Below are 17412 nucleotides of genomic sequence, written 5' to 3'. Positions count from 1 at the left end.
GGTCGAGAAGTCTTTCCTGAATCCAGCTTGCTCTATTGGTTGGTTTTCGTCAAGGGTGTTAGTTAATCTAAACAATATTATTTTAGAAAATACCTTATATATATTAGACATCAAACTTATTGGTCTATAGTTGTTAATATCTCCTTTGTCTCCTTTTTTGTGTAATAAAACTATCACTGACTTCGTCCAATCTTCTGGTATAACTTCTGCTGTTACTATTTCGTTGAACAAATTGGTTAGTTTAGGCACAACTACCGGCATAAATATTTTAAGGAGTTCATTGGTGATTTGATCTGGTCCGGGTGTTTTCCCTAACTTCTGCGTACAAATAGCTCTCTCTGTTTCTTCTTTTAGAATTTGTGGTATAGGTTCAGTATGTTGCGTATCGTCTGTCATAATTGTTTCAAGTTCGTTACTTCTGCTTTTGTATAGCTCCTTATAATATTCCGTAGCAATATTTAATATATCTGGCCTTTTTGAAGTACATCTTCCTTGTTTATCCTTGATATTTGGCATCCAATTCTTTTTCGATTCTAGTTCTTTGAACGCTTTCTTTACTCCACCTGTTTTTTTAATATGATATTGAAAAGTATGTATCCTTTTTTGTTTCCTATCTTTCCTTATATTTATATTGATTTTTTTACTTAATTCTGCGATATCTTTTCGCGTTTCTTTGGTTTTCTTGCCTTGTAAAAGTATTTTTCTTTCTTTAAGTAATTGAATGGTTTCGTTGGATAGTATGGCTTTATTATTTGAAAATACTTTCCTAGCTTTAGTTTTGAGAGTATTTACAAAGTCGCAGTATTTCGCCTCAATCGGTTTATCGTATTCTTTTCCTTCTCTTCTCTCTAGAGTTTCTTTTAAGCTTTTCATTATTTCTGCGTTGTTTTTAATGTTCACATAGGGAACCGATTCAGTGTGCAGCCTTCGACTTTTCTTTGTATAAGTACCTCGTAACGTAGCACGAATCATTTTATGGTCCGAATTAAAATTTTGATTATGTAAAATTGACATATCTTTAAAAACTTTTGGTTTATTTGTCATAATATAATCAATTTCATTTTTAATGAGCCCATTTGGGGAAGTCCACGTCCATTTCTTATTCTTTTTCTTGTTAAAGAAACTATTAAGGATACTTAGTTTATTTTCTAAACAGAAGTTAACCAATCTTTGCCCATTTTTGCTCCTGTTACCATAACTGTGTCTTCCTACGGTGTACTCTTCGCCACTTTGGCACTCCCCAATTTGTGCATTAAAATCACCCATTATTATTATATTTTTATGAGCAGTATCCACAGTACTTTGTAATTTTTGGTAGAATTCGTCTATTTTGTTTACATCTTGTTTTTTATCTGGTTCAGTTGGCGAGTACACTTGAATAATTGACCATAATTTATCTCTGCTGTTTTGTACGGGAAGTTTGATGTTGAGTATTGCTATTCTTTCAGATATGCCTTTCAATTCTTCGATTCTGTCGGTATATTTCTTTTTTATTAAAAAACCAACACCGTATTGCCCCGGTGTTTCTCCTTTGTAATGCAGTAAATACTTCCCGCGGTCTTCTATTCCTTCTCCTAGTCTTCTCACTTCGCTTATACCAATAATACTCCAATTTATTTCGTCTATTGCTGTTTCTAGTTCAATGAGTTTATCTGGGGATCTTAGTGAGCGTGTATTAAGCGTCGCTATATGTATGAGGTAGTTATTTTCCCTTTTTTGTTTGTCTATCCTTAGAGGGTGTTGGTCGTTTTCCCCCACGAGGACCAGTCGGCTTGGGGGAGGGTGTAGTTTTGTACTTGAATATATTTTTGTTTCTTGTTTTTGTTGGATTTTCCGATTGCCGAGAATTTGTTGCTACTGTTGCTTGTTTGTAGGGGCGTTAGTAAGAGAGTTAGATCTCATTCTCATCAAATCAAATGCGTTTGTTCTATTGGCCTTAAAGGGTACGGTGGCTTGCTGTTTTTTAGGTTGAATATCCGAAGAATGTGGTGAAGAAGAAGTTTCCCGTTTTCTTTTTTCGTTGTTTGTTTCAATTTCCTTTACTACAAGTCTATCATATTTCAAAAACGCTATTTTCCCCTTTTTCCTTTCTTCTACCAACTCCGCCTGCAACGCCTTCCTTTTCGCCAGAACTTCCTTTGGGTAGTCTTCAGTGACGTATATCTCCTTAAGGTGTTTTTTGTTTTTCATTATTTCATTCTTTTTCCATGCGTTAACGAAAGAACAGAAGACTGGCCTCGGTTTGTTACCTTCTATACTTTTTTTTCCTAATCGGTACAAATTGTTTATTGCATTTTCTTCGATATCAATATTTATGTCGCTTTTGAATGTTTTAGTTATCATATCCATTAATTCTAATGTTGATTTTTCTATTTCTTCCACACCAAATATAATTATATTGTTATTTCTTTTTTCTCTTTTTAAATATTCTATTTCTTTCGCCTGGGATTCTATTTTTAGCTTTAAGTTTTTGTTTTCTTCTATTATCGGTGTTAATTTTTCATCCAGTCTAGACATAATGTTCTTCGTAATGGATTCAGTAATTACCTCAGATTGTTTTTGCATTTCTAGTTTCATTTTATCGAACAAAAGTTGGAATTGTGTTTCCATTTTGTTATGTTTACGTGAAACGAAACGTAATCTCAAAAAACTATAGATTTTTTTTTTTTTTTCAGCACTTGCAACACTGATGTGTATGTCAGTCAATAGTTATCAGTTGCGGTCATAATCAGTATGTAAATATTCACAATACTCGTATATAATACGTGTTATACATACAGTTAATTTACACTTCTCTGTTACAGTTCAAGCCAATTTACACGCCAGCGCTTAGACATTAGTTGCATCTAGTAAATTTAAGTTATTCTATTATGAAAATCGTTTTGTTGAATACAATCTAGATCTTTTCTAGGGATAAGTCCACCTTTGCAATTAACCATACAATTAATTATCTGTATATTATGTATGTGTGTTTGTATATGTCCGTAGTGTATTTCACTACAGCCTATACAGTCCACTGCTGGACATAGGCCTCCACAAGTTTACGCCAAAAATAACGTGAACTCATGTGTTTTGCCCATAGTCACCACGCTGGGCAGGCGGGTTGGTGACCGCAGTACTGGCTTTGTCGCACCGAAGACGCTGCAGCCCGTCTTCGGCCTGTGTATTTCAAATCCAGCAGTTGGATGGTTATCCCGCCATCAGTCGGCTTCTTAAGTTCCAAGGTGGTTGTTGAACCTTGTTACCCCTTAGTCGCCTCTTACGACACCCATGGGAAGAGAGGGGGTGGCTAAATTCTTTAGTGCCGTAGCCACACAGCACGTAGTGTATTTATATATAGATATATATGTTTACTACCTTATTGTTACCGCCTACAATATTTTCTGTTTGGCCTAAAGTTTATATTGTTGGACAATAAAGTATATATATAAATATACTAGCTGACCTGGCGAACTTCGTATCACCTTATTTTTTTTCTGAAATATAATAATAACATAATATATCAAAATAAAATATAGCCTATCTTTTAAGTTGGATCAAACTGCACACGGTGTGCAAATTTGACTAAAATCGGTTAAGTAGTTTAGGAGTCCATTGAGGACAAATATTGTGACACGAGATTTATATATATTAAGATAAATAAATATATTCTTTTTTTTTAGTGCAATAAAGGATAATCTTAGAAAACAAAAGCTTCAACGAATATTAGGAAGCTTTGAAGCTGGAAGTAAAGTCAATTCAGAGTTATGGCATGACCAAGGGAAATTGATTAATTGATTGACTATGTCATCCTAGATATAGACCTCTTTCTCCATTTAGAAGAAAGTTTATAGCTTCATACTAACACGCCACTGCGTGTTGCCGGGTATATTTCCTACCTTGAAAAACGATCGCTATCCGGTGTTTAAGAACCGTTAACAAAATATAAGAACATCTAAAAAAGTATATGAATGAAGTCAGTAAAGTCATTCCTAAGTTATGACGTGGGTAAATAAAATAGCGGTTAATTTTTATACGTGTAATTGAAAAAAAAAACAACATATAGTTGTATTTGATTAAAAAGTACTTACAGAGATAGACAGACATAATTATTAATTATACAAAAGATAGCTTGTCTTATCGTACGTACGTACAAGCATTGAAAGAATGTCAATATAAGTTTTATGTGTGCGTTTTTATATGCTCAATACACACACACGTCTGTCTGTTTCTAAGGTGAAGGCAAGTTAATGTCTGTATTTTATATGCCGGTAACAATCGACTGATATCTATGTGTCTATATATTTTGTTGAAATATAATCATATTAACATATACGTGATACGTATAATAACATCAAGCCCTGATGAAAGACGAAAATCGAAGCCACTACGCATAGGTGGAAAGCAGAGTAACTATAAATTGAGCGAGCGCGTCAATGTTTAATAAATTTTGTATATATTTACTTTATTTTTTACTGTTTTGTACTGTGTCGCTACGGTACTAAAGAATATAGCCACACCCTCTTTTCTCGTGGGTGTCGTAAGAGGCGACTAAGGGATAACACAGTTCCGCTACCACCTGGAACTTAAAAAGCCGACCGGTGGCGGGATAACCATCCAACTGCTGGCTTTGAAATACACAGGTCGCAGACGGGCAGCAGCGTCTTCGGTGCGACAAAACCAGCCCTGCGGTCACCAACCCGCCTGCCCAGAGTGGTGACTATGGGTAAAACACATGACTTCACGCCATTTTTGGTGTAAACTTATGGAGGCCTATGTCCAACAGTGGACTGTATAGGCTGTAATGATGATGATACTTTATTTTTATGTATTTAAGCATTTAATTTAGATTCTATATCTTTAATATATAATGTTAATATTTCCGTATGTAAAATTAGAGCGTCTAAAAATAGTTATTGAAATATCGTACGTGATTCACACTGCAGTCATTTTTATATCCTATCTTATCTTAATTCAAGAGAAAATAATGTTTTCGTAATATTTTTTCCACCTCTTGTATCTTTATGACCTCCGCATAACGGGTTACCTTTCAGTTATTTACAATATAAGTATTTGTGATAACTCTTATCTTTCCTTGATTCATATGTATTCATATTTTTATCGATTGATAAATTTATTAATGGATTTTAAGAAGGAATTTTTATGTACGATTTAATTCAATTTCGTGTTATATGATTTTTATTCGACGAAGCGATTAAGGTAATTATATATTTTTAATATACACATGCGGTCGTCTGTTCCTAACGTAGGGTATTTAATGTTTTTGTTTTAGATGACAGATATAGTTTTAGTAATAAATGTAGGGGCAATACATATAAAATAAATATATATTACACCCAGACTCGGAAACGAACTCATCGATATATCATAGCGATAAATGATACCAATACCAATAATGGCGCCAAGGCCCTAAAGGGCGTGTTATTATATTTTCATTTTTATTTAATACGATATAGGATAGATGTATTAGCTTTTTTATGTTTATTTATAGTTTCCACACATATATATTTATAGCATATTCAATTGTTTTAATAATACGTTTATATGTAATTTTTCTTTTAATTAATATAATATATTTATTATGGTAGGGATTAGAAGGAAATACAATAGGTCAATAACATCCCATGCTGGTTTTTAGATTAGTGGTAGTAAAAAGTTGCGTCTGTGAGTCACAAGACAAAATCAGTACTAAGGTCTGCTTAAGTCAGCTTGTAATACTGAATACTGTCATAATTTTTAACACTTTTCAAATAAAAAAGTTATGATATGTTTTTAGTATATATTTATACTAATTATCGTTCTCAACATTTCTCAGATAATAGCAGCGTAGTGACGCACATTACGCTAAAAAATACATGTTTCAGATTCTACTACCTCTATTAGGATTTTCTCCATGTGTCGAGGTTTTGGCAACAAACACAATGCACAAGTAAAAACACGCAGACTATGCCGACTATATAATGTGTGGAGTCGAACCCGCGACCGACAACACAAGAGCCAACGATTCAAATAGAAAGTTGATAACTGATATCGTAATGTATGCGTCTTTCAAGTAGGATAAAATAAAACTTTGATACAAAATAGCCTTGAGAATTAGTTTGATCTATTGAGGATAACGTGTTGTGCGGGCGAGATTGTCGATATATTTACAACCTTATATTCATAAAAATAAGGTTGTGATTAAAGGCTGTGATTGCCCCTATGTTGTGATAAGGGACATCCCAGCAGGTAATTAATCGATGACATTCATATTAAAATGCTACATTTGTTTAAATGTTTTTCGTACTTTATAATGAAAAGATAAATGTAAAAAAAAAAACCAAACTAAATGCGGTACATTTTTGTAATTAGCCACATACATTTAATAATTTGTTTTTATTAATAACTAGCTGTACCCTGCGCGCGTTGTTCACTCAGTCACTGCAGCCTATTTCAGTCCACTGCTGGACACAGGCCTCCCCAAGTTCGCGCGAGACATCCCGGTTTTCCACAATTCTCATCCAGCCTACTGAGGTAGTCGGTCCACGCGCGCGTTGTTATGCTTTTTTTATTTTATTTTTTGGTCCTACCAACTCAGAAACCTTTGTGGGCTCATGCACAAGACTTTGCTGTAGATCATGACATGATCAAATGCATATTTTACGATTCTATAAAGGACATACAGACAAACATTCATTTTTATACATATAGATTTATAATTATTGTTTTTGATAAAATAATTTTTATTTTTATATCGCATTCTCAAGAACGCGTGTGTGCAAATCGTGAAACTCTTAAGTGAGCTGTAGTATTGACTATGAATATATAATATTATGCTAGCGATCAAGGATTTGATGTCTGTGTAGATCTGTCGGGTTTTTTTTGTCGTAAAAGAAACGTTAACTCTTTTACCATACCGTATAAAAATTAATACTACGTACCGAGAATTTAAGTATATAAATATAAAGTACAATCCATTGTTACAAAAATAGAAAAAAATATTGAGAATCGGAGGCATATTCTAAAGTGTATAGCGACGGGTTTCTCAAAACGGGAGGCAGTAGCCGTAAAGGCAAACGACATCATATCACATCGTCTAAAAAAGACGAATAAGTGTATTGAAATAAAATTCAGTTATAATAGTTCCGATTTCGTGAAGTCTATTCCAGCTATTCCGTTGTTCAACTATTTTTAGACGTATAACAAAGTTTATTCCGTCCCTTGACATCTCATCATCGTCACCTCGTAAGATACATTTAAATAATGGTGTCGCAAAAAGATGTTGCGTAAAACTAACATCTTGTTTAAGTGTAAGTTAACACAATTTTTTTCTTCAAAATGTATTTTAGTGAATGTCCTCGGAAACATGTTAACTTAGTAAATAAGGAATACGTACGCAGTACATAAGGAACCTTTGAAAAACTATGGATATTGTATTTCCGATTGGTCTATGTAAATATTGTTTATGCTAAATTTTATGTTATTTAGGAATAGGTATGGTACGTCCAAGTAAGATAAGCGCTGACGCCTTTTTTTTCTTTAGATATTTCGTAAAGTTATTTATACAAGTAAAAACTATTGTTCTTACATCACAAGCGGTTACGCCGCGTTGGCGCAACGGTTACAGCCAAGGATTGTACCTGTTGCGCTGGCGGTTGCGGGCTCGATCCCCGCACATGACAAACATTTTTATTTGCCATACAGGTGTTTGCCGTGGTCTGGGTGTTTGTGCAGTCCTTGTGGCTCTCCCCACCGTACCGCGGAGAGCACGGTAAGCCGTCGGTCCCGGTTGCTATCATGTACACCTGATAGCGATCGTTACTCATAGTAGGGAATATATCCGCATTGGAGCAGCGTGGTGGATTAAGCTCTGATCCTTTTCGTACATGGGGAAAGAGGTCTATGTCCAGAAGTGGGATATTACAGGCTGAAGCGTAAGCGGTTACCGTAGTCGATTGATATATGTATACAACACCGTGAGCTCTCATTGAAGTACATCCTAAGGAGTTCTGGATACATAATACTCACCACAGGAACACAACACTACTTGAAAGTGTTGACTATGATTTTTATGAGATTGAAGTACTTTTGTAGCAGGGCTGCTTCAAAATTGAACAAGACATTTTTTGCTGTGCTTTACTATCATCATCATTGGTATTTTCATTTTGAACAATATCTTCAAATTTTATTGGTAAAATGAACTGCTGTAGGTCGAACTATAAATAAATAAAATAATTTAATTTTTTTATCATTAAGCATATTTTTATATTAATTGTAAGTAAGTAAAAATAATTGAGTATATAAAAATAAATAAATATAAATAAATATATTACAACATACACACACGGCGTAGGGTAAGGTGAGCAACTTAATGCTTGTGTTACAGGTAACAGCCAACTGTTATAGCTAAATAGTTTTTTTTTTGATAACTATGCATAGAAATAATACATATATAAATAAATATAAATACTACACCCTCTCAGGTGGGAATCGAACCCACAACCCGCGGAGCAGAAAGCAGGACCACTATAAACTGCGTCAACGGGCTAGTCATAAATATATTTGTATATTTAATACTGTAATGATACGACGGCTCTGGTGTAACGGTGCGTGTACTAGGTCGGCGGCGCCTAAGCACCGACGGTCGCAGGATCGATTCCCGCTCTCAGTGGATATTTTCCTTTTGGTTGTTAGTCCTTGTGGGTCTCCCCACCGTGCCTTAGAGAGCACGTTAAGCTATCGGTTCCGGTTGTTATCATGTACATCTGATAGCGATCGTTATTCATAGTGGGGAATATGCCAACCCGCAGTAGAATAGCGTGATGGATTGAGATCTGACCCTTCTCTTACACGGGGAAAGAGGCCGATGTTAGGGGATATCATAGGCTATAGCGTAGCGAAGGTTATATAATTAATCAAGCTTGGTACCGGGAACATCTGCTTCGGTATATGCTTCGCATGCACTTATTCAACCAAACTCATAATTATATTTGAAGCGCAATGTGTTAAGTAATAAAGAAAATAATTTATCTTCAAATACACAGAATAGCAAATTCATTTTTGAAGTAAACTAAAATAAAACATTTTTAGAGCTGTGGAACAAAAGTCATATATGGATAATATGTAAAGAGGTGTCAATACAATATATGTTGGAAAATCTGTGATGCGTGACCTCATGCTGACGTCATAAAAATGTGTTGTTTACGACATGCAACGCTAATAGGAACGTGGGCTAGACAAAATGTTTGAAGAATTTTGTACATAGTACAATTTGCTGTGCCCTGCAGTCCCACTTATTATAGAATTTTGATGTTAGAAAGTTGTTGTGAACACCTCTGCTTCATTATGGTTTCATTTTTTATGGTTACAGAGTATAATATAGAGTCGTATAGTTCGATTGAGGATTGTGAAACTCTTAGTGTAACGAGTGTTGCCACTTGTCGATTGGGGGAACAGAAGTCATAGTCAGTCAGTCATCGTTTGATGTTTCAGCAATGCACAAAATAAGGAAATGTCAAATTAATTTAAGACGCTAAAGGTTATTTGTTATATAATCCCTTCTAATATTATAATATGAATGTAAGTTTGTTTGTTACGCTTTCACGAAAAAACGCCTTAACCAATCATCATGAAACTTTGTACATATATTCTTGGACGTATTAGAAGTAACATAGGTAACTTTTTATTTCAAAAAAAATCCAATGCGAGCGAAGCCGCGGGTAAAAGCTAGTTTTTTATAAATCAGTTGGATATATTTTGGCTCACTTAGTATTAAATTTAATACAAATGTTTAACCGTTTTGTCTAAGTTTCTTTTTTATTCTTCTTTTTATTTATTTATGTATTTTATGTAATAATAATTATAATAATAAATTCTTTATTTTATTGCAAGTATTAGAATGTAGCCATTTGTATGTAAGTTTATTATACATCTATACCACTTACCCAATTTTGATAATAAGTTTCCTTTTTATGATTGGGTTGTCTGGAGGAAATGGCTAATTAGCCATAAATCCGCCCATTGTACTTCACTGTCTGTAACTATCTTTATGCTTTGTTTGTAATATATTTGTGGTGTACAATAAAGTACAAAATAAATAAATAATAAATAATTAAATTAAATGCTGATAAAGGGAAACTTAAAGGTAAATAAGTGCTCGTAGCAAAATATTGTAATATTTTTGTCCTCCATACTTTATTACTGTACTGTATGGCTACGCGTACTGTGTGGCTACGGTACTAAAGAATATAGCCACCCCTTCTCTTCCCGTGGGTGTCGTAAGAGGTGACTAAGGGATAACACCGTTCCGCTACCACCTTGGAACTTAAAAAGCTGACCGGTGGCGGGATAACCATCTAACTGCTGACTTTGAAATACACAGGTCGAAGACGGGCAGCAGCGTCTTCGGTGCAACCCGCCTGCCCAGCGTGGTGACTATGGGCAAAACACATGAGTTCACGTTATTTTAGGCGTAAAGTTGTGGAGGCCTATGTCCAGCAGTGGACTGTACAGGCTGTAATGATGATGATGATGATGATACTTTATTATCGTCTCTCAATTTTGCTAGATACGCCACTTCTAAGGTATTTAAGCGCTTTACTTAGTTGTACAAATGCAAACAATCGCACTTATACAACTCCAACGTGAGTACTTGAACGAGCTGATAAGATGATCAAATGATTAGGTTAATACCAACTTACGTGCATTAATCCGTAAGAACATAACTATATATTACTACGTGAAGCAAAAACTTTGTAACCCTTTTTATGAAAATTGCGCGGACGTAGAAGTGTAAAATTTCGCACATGTTAAGTTTATATAGAGAAGGAGTCCAGAATTCAAATATTATTTTAAAATTATGCATAAAAAAAAACCATTAAATCAATAAAATAAAATTACACACACTACCATGAATTCACACATTCATGCATATTATATACATTTTTGTTTATTATAACAGAAGTATAAGTCTTTGACAACAAAAATTTAATAATATTCAAACTTATAATTTAAATTAATTATGGTCGAATTTCGACTACGTATACGTTATAAATATTCAGTAACCTAATGATTTCAAATAAATATAAATTCAGAATTTAATCTTTTTGGATACTTTCCGAGACTTGGATGTGTCTTTAATTCTTATTGTGTTGATATAATAAAATAAATTTAAATTTAGTTATTTAATAATTGAGGACTAAATTACTATTATGAATACGAATTTATGAAGATTTGTTACTTAAACAAGCCTGGATTACTGATGGATAATTTTGTTAAATTATAGGTAAGAAAATTTCAACTGATTTCTCAGATTTTCGATCGATAGAGATAGATTTTAGTCAGGAACAGTATAAGGTTGTGTGTTATACTAAAAATGATACTTTCATATATGTTGGATTGATTTTGGCGTGAACGAAGTTGCAATCAACAGTAAATCAACATACAAAAGTCCGTAGATTAATGTGGCAGTGAAAAACGTCGGTGGCTAACAGCTGCGTCAAATAGATCTGCTTAATATACATAGAATTATTGCAAACTAGCATAGGCAAGTCGCGGCCGCGTCCTTGACCGTACGGACGTATTGAATTTTGGTCACTGAATGTGTCAGACAGCTTTTTCGCGTATTTATTATCAATGTTTAATGTTCTAAATTGTTACTTTTTTATTAACTTACTTGAGTTGAACTCTTAAGCTGACGCTAGCTAATTGTCGAGTATGTGTGCTACGGCTGATAGCGTCACATTTATATTCTAGCAGTTTTGGATTATGTTGGCAACAGGTTAATGACACTGTATCTTTGTTAGTCACTTATTTCATGGATTATCATTAATATAATTCAAACAGTTTCTTATTTTGCCTACTTAAATTTAATGCAATCACTCTAATATACTCTATATACTCTAACGGTGCTTAAGTTTAAACAAGAAAATCGCTTTTTCTATCAAACTAAATGTTTTTGTTAAGAATAATTAGGTTATTCTTATCTGAGTTATAAAAGCACAACTCGAATGTACTCACATGTGAATGTTTTCTCCCACGGAAATTATTTGTGGATCACAATTGGTCTTACAAAAAAAAAAAAAAAAAACATTTTTCTAAAAGGACTGCTAACAGCTTGCAACTTCGCCCTTAAACAAAATAAACAATTTTTAGTTTTACTAATGTTTTAAATAAGATGACTCTGCAATAGAAACATTATATGTTTTTAATACATTTTAGTCTCCAACGGTAAAATGTTTATAATTAGGACTTACGATATTTTTGGTTGTACTAGGAAGTGATGATATTATTTTTCCATAGTTTCATGCCAAATATATTTCATGAACAAGGTTGTCGACCGGTGTCTAATATAAACTATAATATTAGCGTTTTTTACAGAATTTCAACTATTATGCTTTTCTGTGAAATTTCTGTGAAAATATGTGGTGCATATTACAGAGAGTTTTCCTGTAAGGTCCTGTAAGGTCAAACCTTTACTGGACTAAACAGTATTAAAAATGTAACGCTGTTTTTAAATATTTTTTTTTATTTTCTTCAAATTAACATTACATTAAAAACTTTTTTATTATTGATATAAAAATATTTTGTCGTCCGTTCCTAAGATATATTATTTTCAAAAGAGTAACTGCAAAGTTTCTTGCCGATTCTTCTCTGCAGAATTTACATTCCGAATCGGCGGTAGCTCTACTTTTACAAAAATATTAATCACTTTAGAGTTTTAATTTGTAAAGTGACGATGCGAAGGTGCTCATGGGGCCTATTTTGATAAAGTTATTTTTGATTTTGATTTTAATAAGTGCATGATAAATCAAGTGAGGATAATTACATAATTTTTCGTTTCTTGTAAATTTGTGAAAGAATCAAAGGTAAAGTTTATATCATTAGTAAACAAGTTCTTTATCCTGATGATTGTGACATAATTATGATTAACATCATGACATCAGCTATGTTATATAGTGTAAAAGACCAATTTACAACCAATATTTTTCATTGTTCTAAAAAATAAATATTTTGCCATCATTTTGGCGCGGAGAAACAAAACAAAAAAAAAAACAGCGAAGAAAATCAGCTGTCGGTAAAATAGATATCACGTTACACTTTGACGACTGGTTGCCTATCCGTGTAGTTTCGATACTCGACCCAGACAAACATTTTAACAGATGGTGGTTTTTGTTTCTATGCTTATCATTTGTGTTTGTGTACCTCAATGTAATTTCATCTCATTTTTAATGTGACTTAAATTATTTAAATTCAAATTTAAATTCCCTTTATTGTCATTACATACAAACAAAATAAACAATATTAATAAGTTGGCAAGATTAGATGAATAGCTTTGATTTTACAAATTCTTTTCTTTAAACAATTTTTTTATTTGACATTTATTAATAATTGGCAGCCCTCATTATGACGTATACGATGTCCAACATGTAAGTCTAGATTAGTGTAATAAGTAGCGAATGAGTGGTCTTTATCTTATCTTAAGTAATACCACCAAACTACGCTAACACGAGTTTTAATCTCACAAAAATATTTCCTAAAAATCTTTTTAAAATATGTTGAAATTGCCAGAACTTTTTTTGGTATTGTTAACCATTTTATAATTATGAATAAAAAGACCAAATATTCTGTGGTGTTTCATTGCAAAATTAAACTTAAACACAAACACACGATAAGAAATTAAGTCATTTCTTACTAATCAACATCCTATTGATTCTATATTTACGTGTTACTAATTCTATTTATTTTTACATATTTATGTGTCATCAACAATATCTAATCTTGGGTATTTCTAAATATTAGGAAATATATAATTTATAGGAAAAAATTAATCTACCCCGTGACCTACTTCATTTCATTAGAAGTATAATCGTTACAATTAAGTTTATATTTTTAATTTATTTTATTATTAGACAAAATAGTATTAAATAATTTTATTTGATTATCATTTCACAAGACGAAAATAATAAATAAAATAGAAGTTTTAAGTACCTACATTTAGAAGATTTTGACCTGACGTTTCAATAGGTCATGAATATCAGTGGTAAGTGTTTTATTTGCAATTAGTAGATTAACAAAACTGTAAAAAATAATTATAATAATTGTAAAGTCAAGGTATCATTGACTTTACAATAATTATTAATTATTAACATAAAGAATTTTATACAAATTTAGTAGTAGAATAAGCCTCAGTAGGTACATAAAATGTTGTTATCTCCTAAAATGCGGAATGTGTCAATAAATATGTACATATAATTAAAGATTCGGATAGAGTTAACATTGTGAGTATATTTTAATTACCCATAAATTAAATAATTATAATATTAAAGGATATATAAAATCATATATAGTTATAGTATCTTAGATTATGGTAGAGCTGTAATGGTATTTTAAAGATTAGGAATATTTGAATATTGCATAACTGACTACAGAATAAAATAGTAATTATTGAGCATCGTCACTAATTGGTATTTATTCCGTTTTTTAATTTATTCAATTACTATGCACTAGCTCGATTCGTTTCCAAGATTCTTACTGTAGCGTCTGGTAGAGATTACTTCGAGGAAACACCGCTCTTTGCACATTTTTGTTTGTGTAGACTTATGTAATGTTTATCTTATTCCTGTTATCTTATTTTGATTCCTGCTACTAATTTATACTTTACTAATATAAATTTATATATTTAGTTTAAATTTTCAATCACTGATAAAACACGAAAAAAAAAACACGAACATAAAAAAGAGATTTTATTAAATAAAAAAGAGAATTATCAAATTTGGGGATTCTTTCATTCGTATTTTCGGCAATTCATTTTTATGTATGTAAGACAATAATGATATGGTATATTTCCGTTCATACCGTTTCTTGAACACGTTTCGTTTCATTTAGCGTGTACCATTCCGAATCTATTTTTAACTCAACTTTAAATCTATCGTTTGTATTCTGTATTCTGGGTGCAGATGAGGAATGCATCTGTTATGTATAAAAATGTTGTCCTTATAATAGAAATTTTAAAGCAATTGAGTACTGTAATTGACATCACTATGAAAATTTTTGAATCCACGGGACTTGCCCGCGATTTTAACCTTGATATTCCCGATATTTAAGCGACATTACAGTCGCCATAAAGTACAGGTGATCGAAAATTTCGTAAAAATTAAAATTCGTGAAAATTTCGGAGCTACATTGTAACGTTTTAATCTTCTTATATATAAAATTCTCGTGTCACAATGTTATTTACCTTACTCGTCCGAAACGGCTGGACCGATTTTTATGGAATTTCGTGTGCATATCGGGTAGGTCTGAGAATCGGCCAATATCGGTTTTTCATACCCCTAAGTTATAAGGGGATTAATGGGGCTTATAACATGTATGGCAAAACAATGTTTGCAAGGTCAGCTATTATTTTGTATTTCCGCCTAAGGCAGCGGTCGCGGTAACGGTGGTGGGGAAAGAGCGCTAGCAATCACTGGGTTACGGGAGACTGCCATCCAACACTACACCTGGCAACGTATAATGACACACTCTAAGGCTGGAATATTACCTCCCGAACTTGAAGTGGAACTGAGTCACATTAAATGGGGCATAGTGGGGTTGTCTGAAGTCTGAAGAGAAGGCAAGGACACGATGATCCTGGATTCCGGACACGTACTCTACTTCTGTGAAGGCTGTGGGCTTCACTGTTTGCCACTGCGTTGGAGGATGTCTTTAAGACTAGGATTGGATTGGGGGGGGGAGGGATCAACGTCAACAGCGAATATATCTCTTACCTTTGTTTCGCTGACGATGTCGTCATCTTGGCGGAGACGTTGGAGGAGCTAGGCAAAATGCTGGGCGACCTAAATGAGTTCTCCCGACGAGTCGGTCTTGGTATGAATTTGGACAAAACGAAACTTGTGAGAGTGAAGACTGCGTGTTGTGTTGGCAAACTCAGTGTGGGACGCCCTTCGACCCGCTGGACCAACAATCTACATAAGGTTGTGGAAAACCGGGATGGCTGGCGCGAACTTAGGGAGGCCTATGTCCAGCAGTCGACTGCAATAGTAAAAACTTTGTTGGTATATACCTATATTTTTTTCATATTTTATTGAGTTCTGTTTTTGGTGCGTTGCAATTTTTTTAAAGTGTTACAATTATTAGTTAGTTTAGTAAAATAATAGTAAAATTTATATCAAGTATCTATTTAAATCATAGAAGTTAAACAATTTTAACAAATAAAATTCTTTTATAATATAAAAATTATGTGGTGTCATGGGACACCAGGTCGGAACGAAGTTCCTTCGGATAGTAGATATAGAAGCAACACAATTTGAAAAAAAAAATGTTAAATTTTATATATATTTTCTAGTTCTTGATTTTTTTTTTAATTTTATTGATTGGTTTTTAATTAAGAACATAAAAGTATTTAGGAAATTTAGTATTTTAGAAAATAACAAATACCATAAAATAAAATAAATCAAACAAAATAATAATAATAACAATAATTCAAATTATTAAGTGAAATAAAAAACATATGGCTTTATTTATTTTTGTCGACAGTATAAAATTACATAAATAATTTAAAAAAAGTTTACTAGTAATATTTTAGTTTTACAAACGTCATGTTATACAGTCGTGTGACTGATATTACGTCACTTCCGTTATATATTTTTCTTACGGTTTTAGTATCACATATTTTTCAGTTCGCTCGCCCAGCCAAATGTCAAGCCTACCGTAGGAACTTCGTTCCAATAATAATAAATACTCTTTATTGTACACCACAAAGAAACATTACAAAAAAAGTGATACATGCAAAGAAAGATATACAAAGGCGGTCTTATCGCTAAGAGCGATTTCTTCCAGACAACCTTTGGGCATAGGACATAGCGTGGAAAAAGAGAAGCGGTAGGGAAGTGTGCAAATAGTTATAAAATATATTATATAACCACATTTATATGTCGTAATAAAGGTTATATTGGGTTCTTAATAGCTCTGTATAAAATAATTGCTCGACATCAGATAAATAGAACTGATAGTGATAGATTTCTATAACTCGTTTGGTAGGAATATTTACGGCACCTGGAGTTAAATATTTTATCGCGCTTGAGGAGAAAATATTAGATAAAATATGTTGGCAATTTATTTCATGAGATAATTAATACTATTTCAATACATTTTTTTCTGTTCTGACTCGTTTAGACGCAGATAAAGTACATTTTCTGATAAATTTCACCATATACGATTTATTAAATTGTGTTCTAAATATAATTTGTTCTACCAATTTATTATTTCATATTTAGAATTATCAGAATTATTTTTTGGCACAAAGTCTGTTATATTTCATTCCAGTACCGTCATAAATGTAAATGACCGAAACATGATAAATTCTGGGTCAAAGCCAATTTCACTAACCGATTTTTAACCTCAAAAGTGTACTATTTAATAGACAAGCTATAA

The 17412-nt window shown here is 32.8% G+C and overlaps 1 protein-coding gene across 1 annotated transcript; it reads right to left on the bottom strand.

The window, feature by feature from the left end:
* Positions 1-600: 600 nt before the first annotated feature.
* On the bottom strand, positions 601-2690 carry LOC123663381. Its single transcript, XM_045598069.1, has one exon. The coding sequence runs from the start codon at positions 2608-2610 to the stop codon at positions 1855-1857; it is 756 nt and encodes a 251-aa protein (XP_045454025.1). The 5' UTR covers positions 2611-2690; the 3' UTR covers positions 601-1854.
* Between the last annotated feature and the right edge of the window lie 14722 nt (positions 2691-17412).

This window comes from Melitaea cinxia, chromosome 20 (assembly GCF_905220565.1).
Source record: "Melitaea cinxia chromosome 20, ilMelCinx1.1, whole genome shotgun sequence".
In the NCBI taxonomy this organism is placed as follows: Eukaryota; Metazoa; Arthropoda; class Insecta; order Lepidoptera; family Nymphalidae; genus Melitaea; species Melitaea cinxia.
The sequence above is the reverse complement of the archived record's forward strand: the minus strand, read 5'-3'. Positions and strand labels throughout refer to the sequence as shown.

Coding starts and splice junctions, on each gene's coding strand:
- LOC123663381 (XM_045598069.1), bottom strand. CDS start 2,610: ATGGAAACACAATTCCAACTTTTGTTCGATAAAATGAAACTAGAAATG.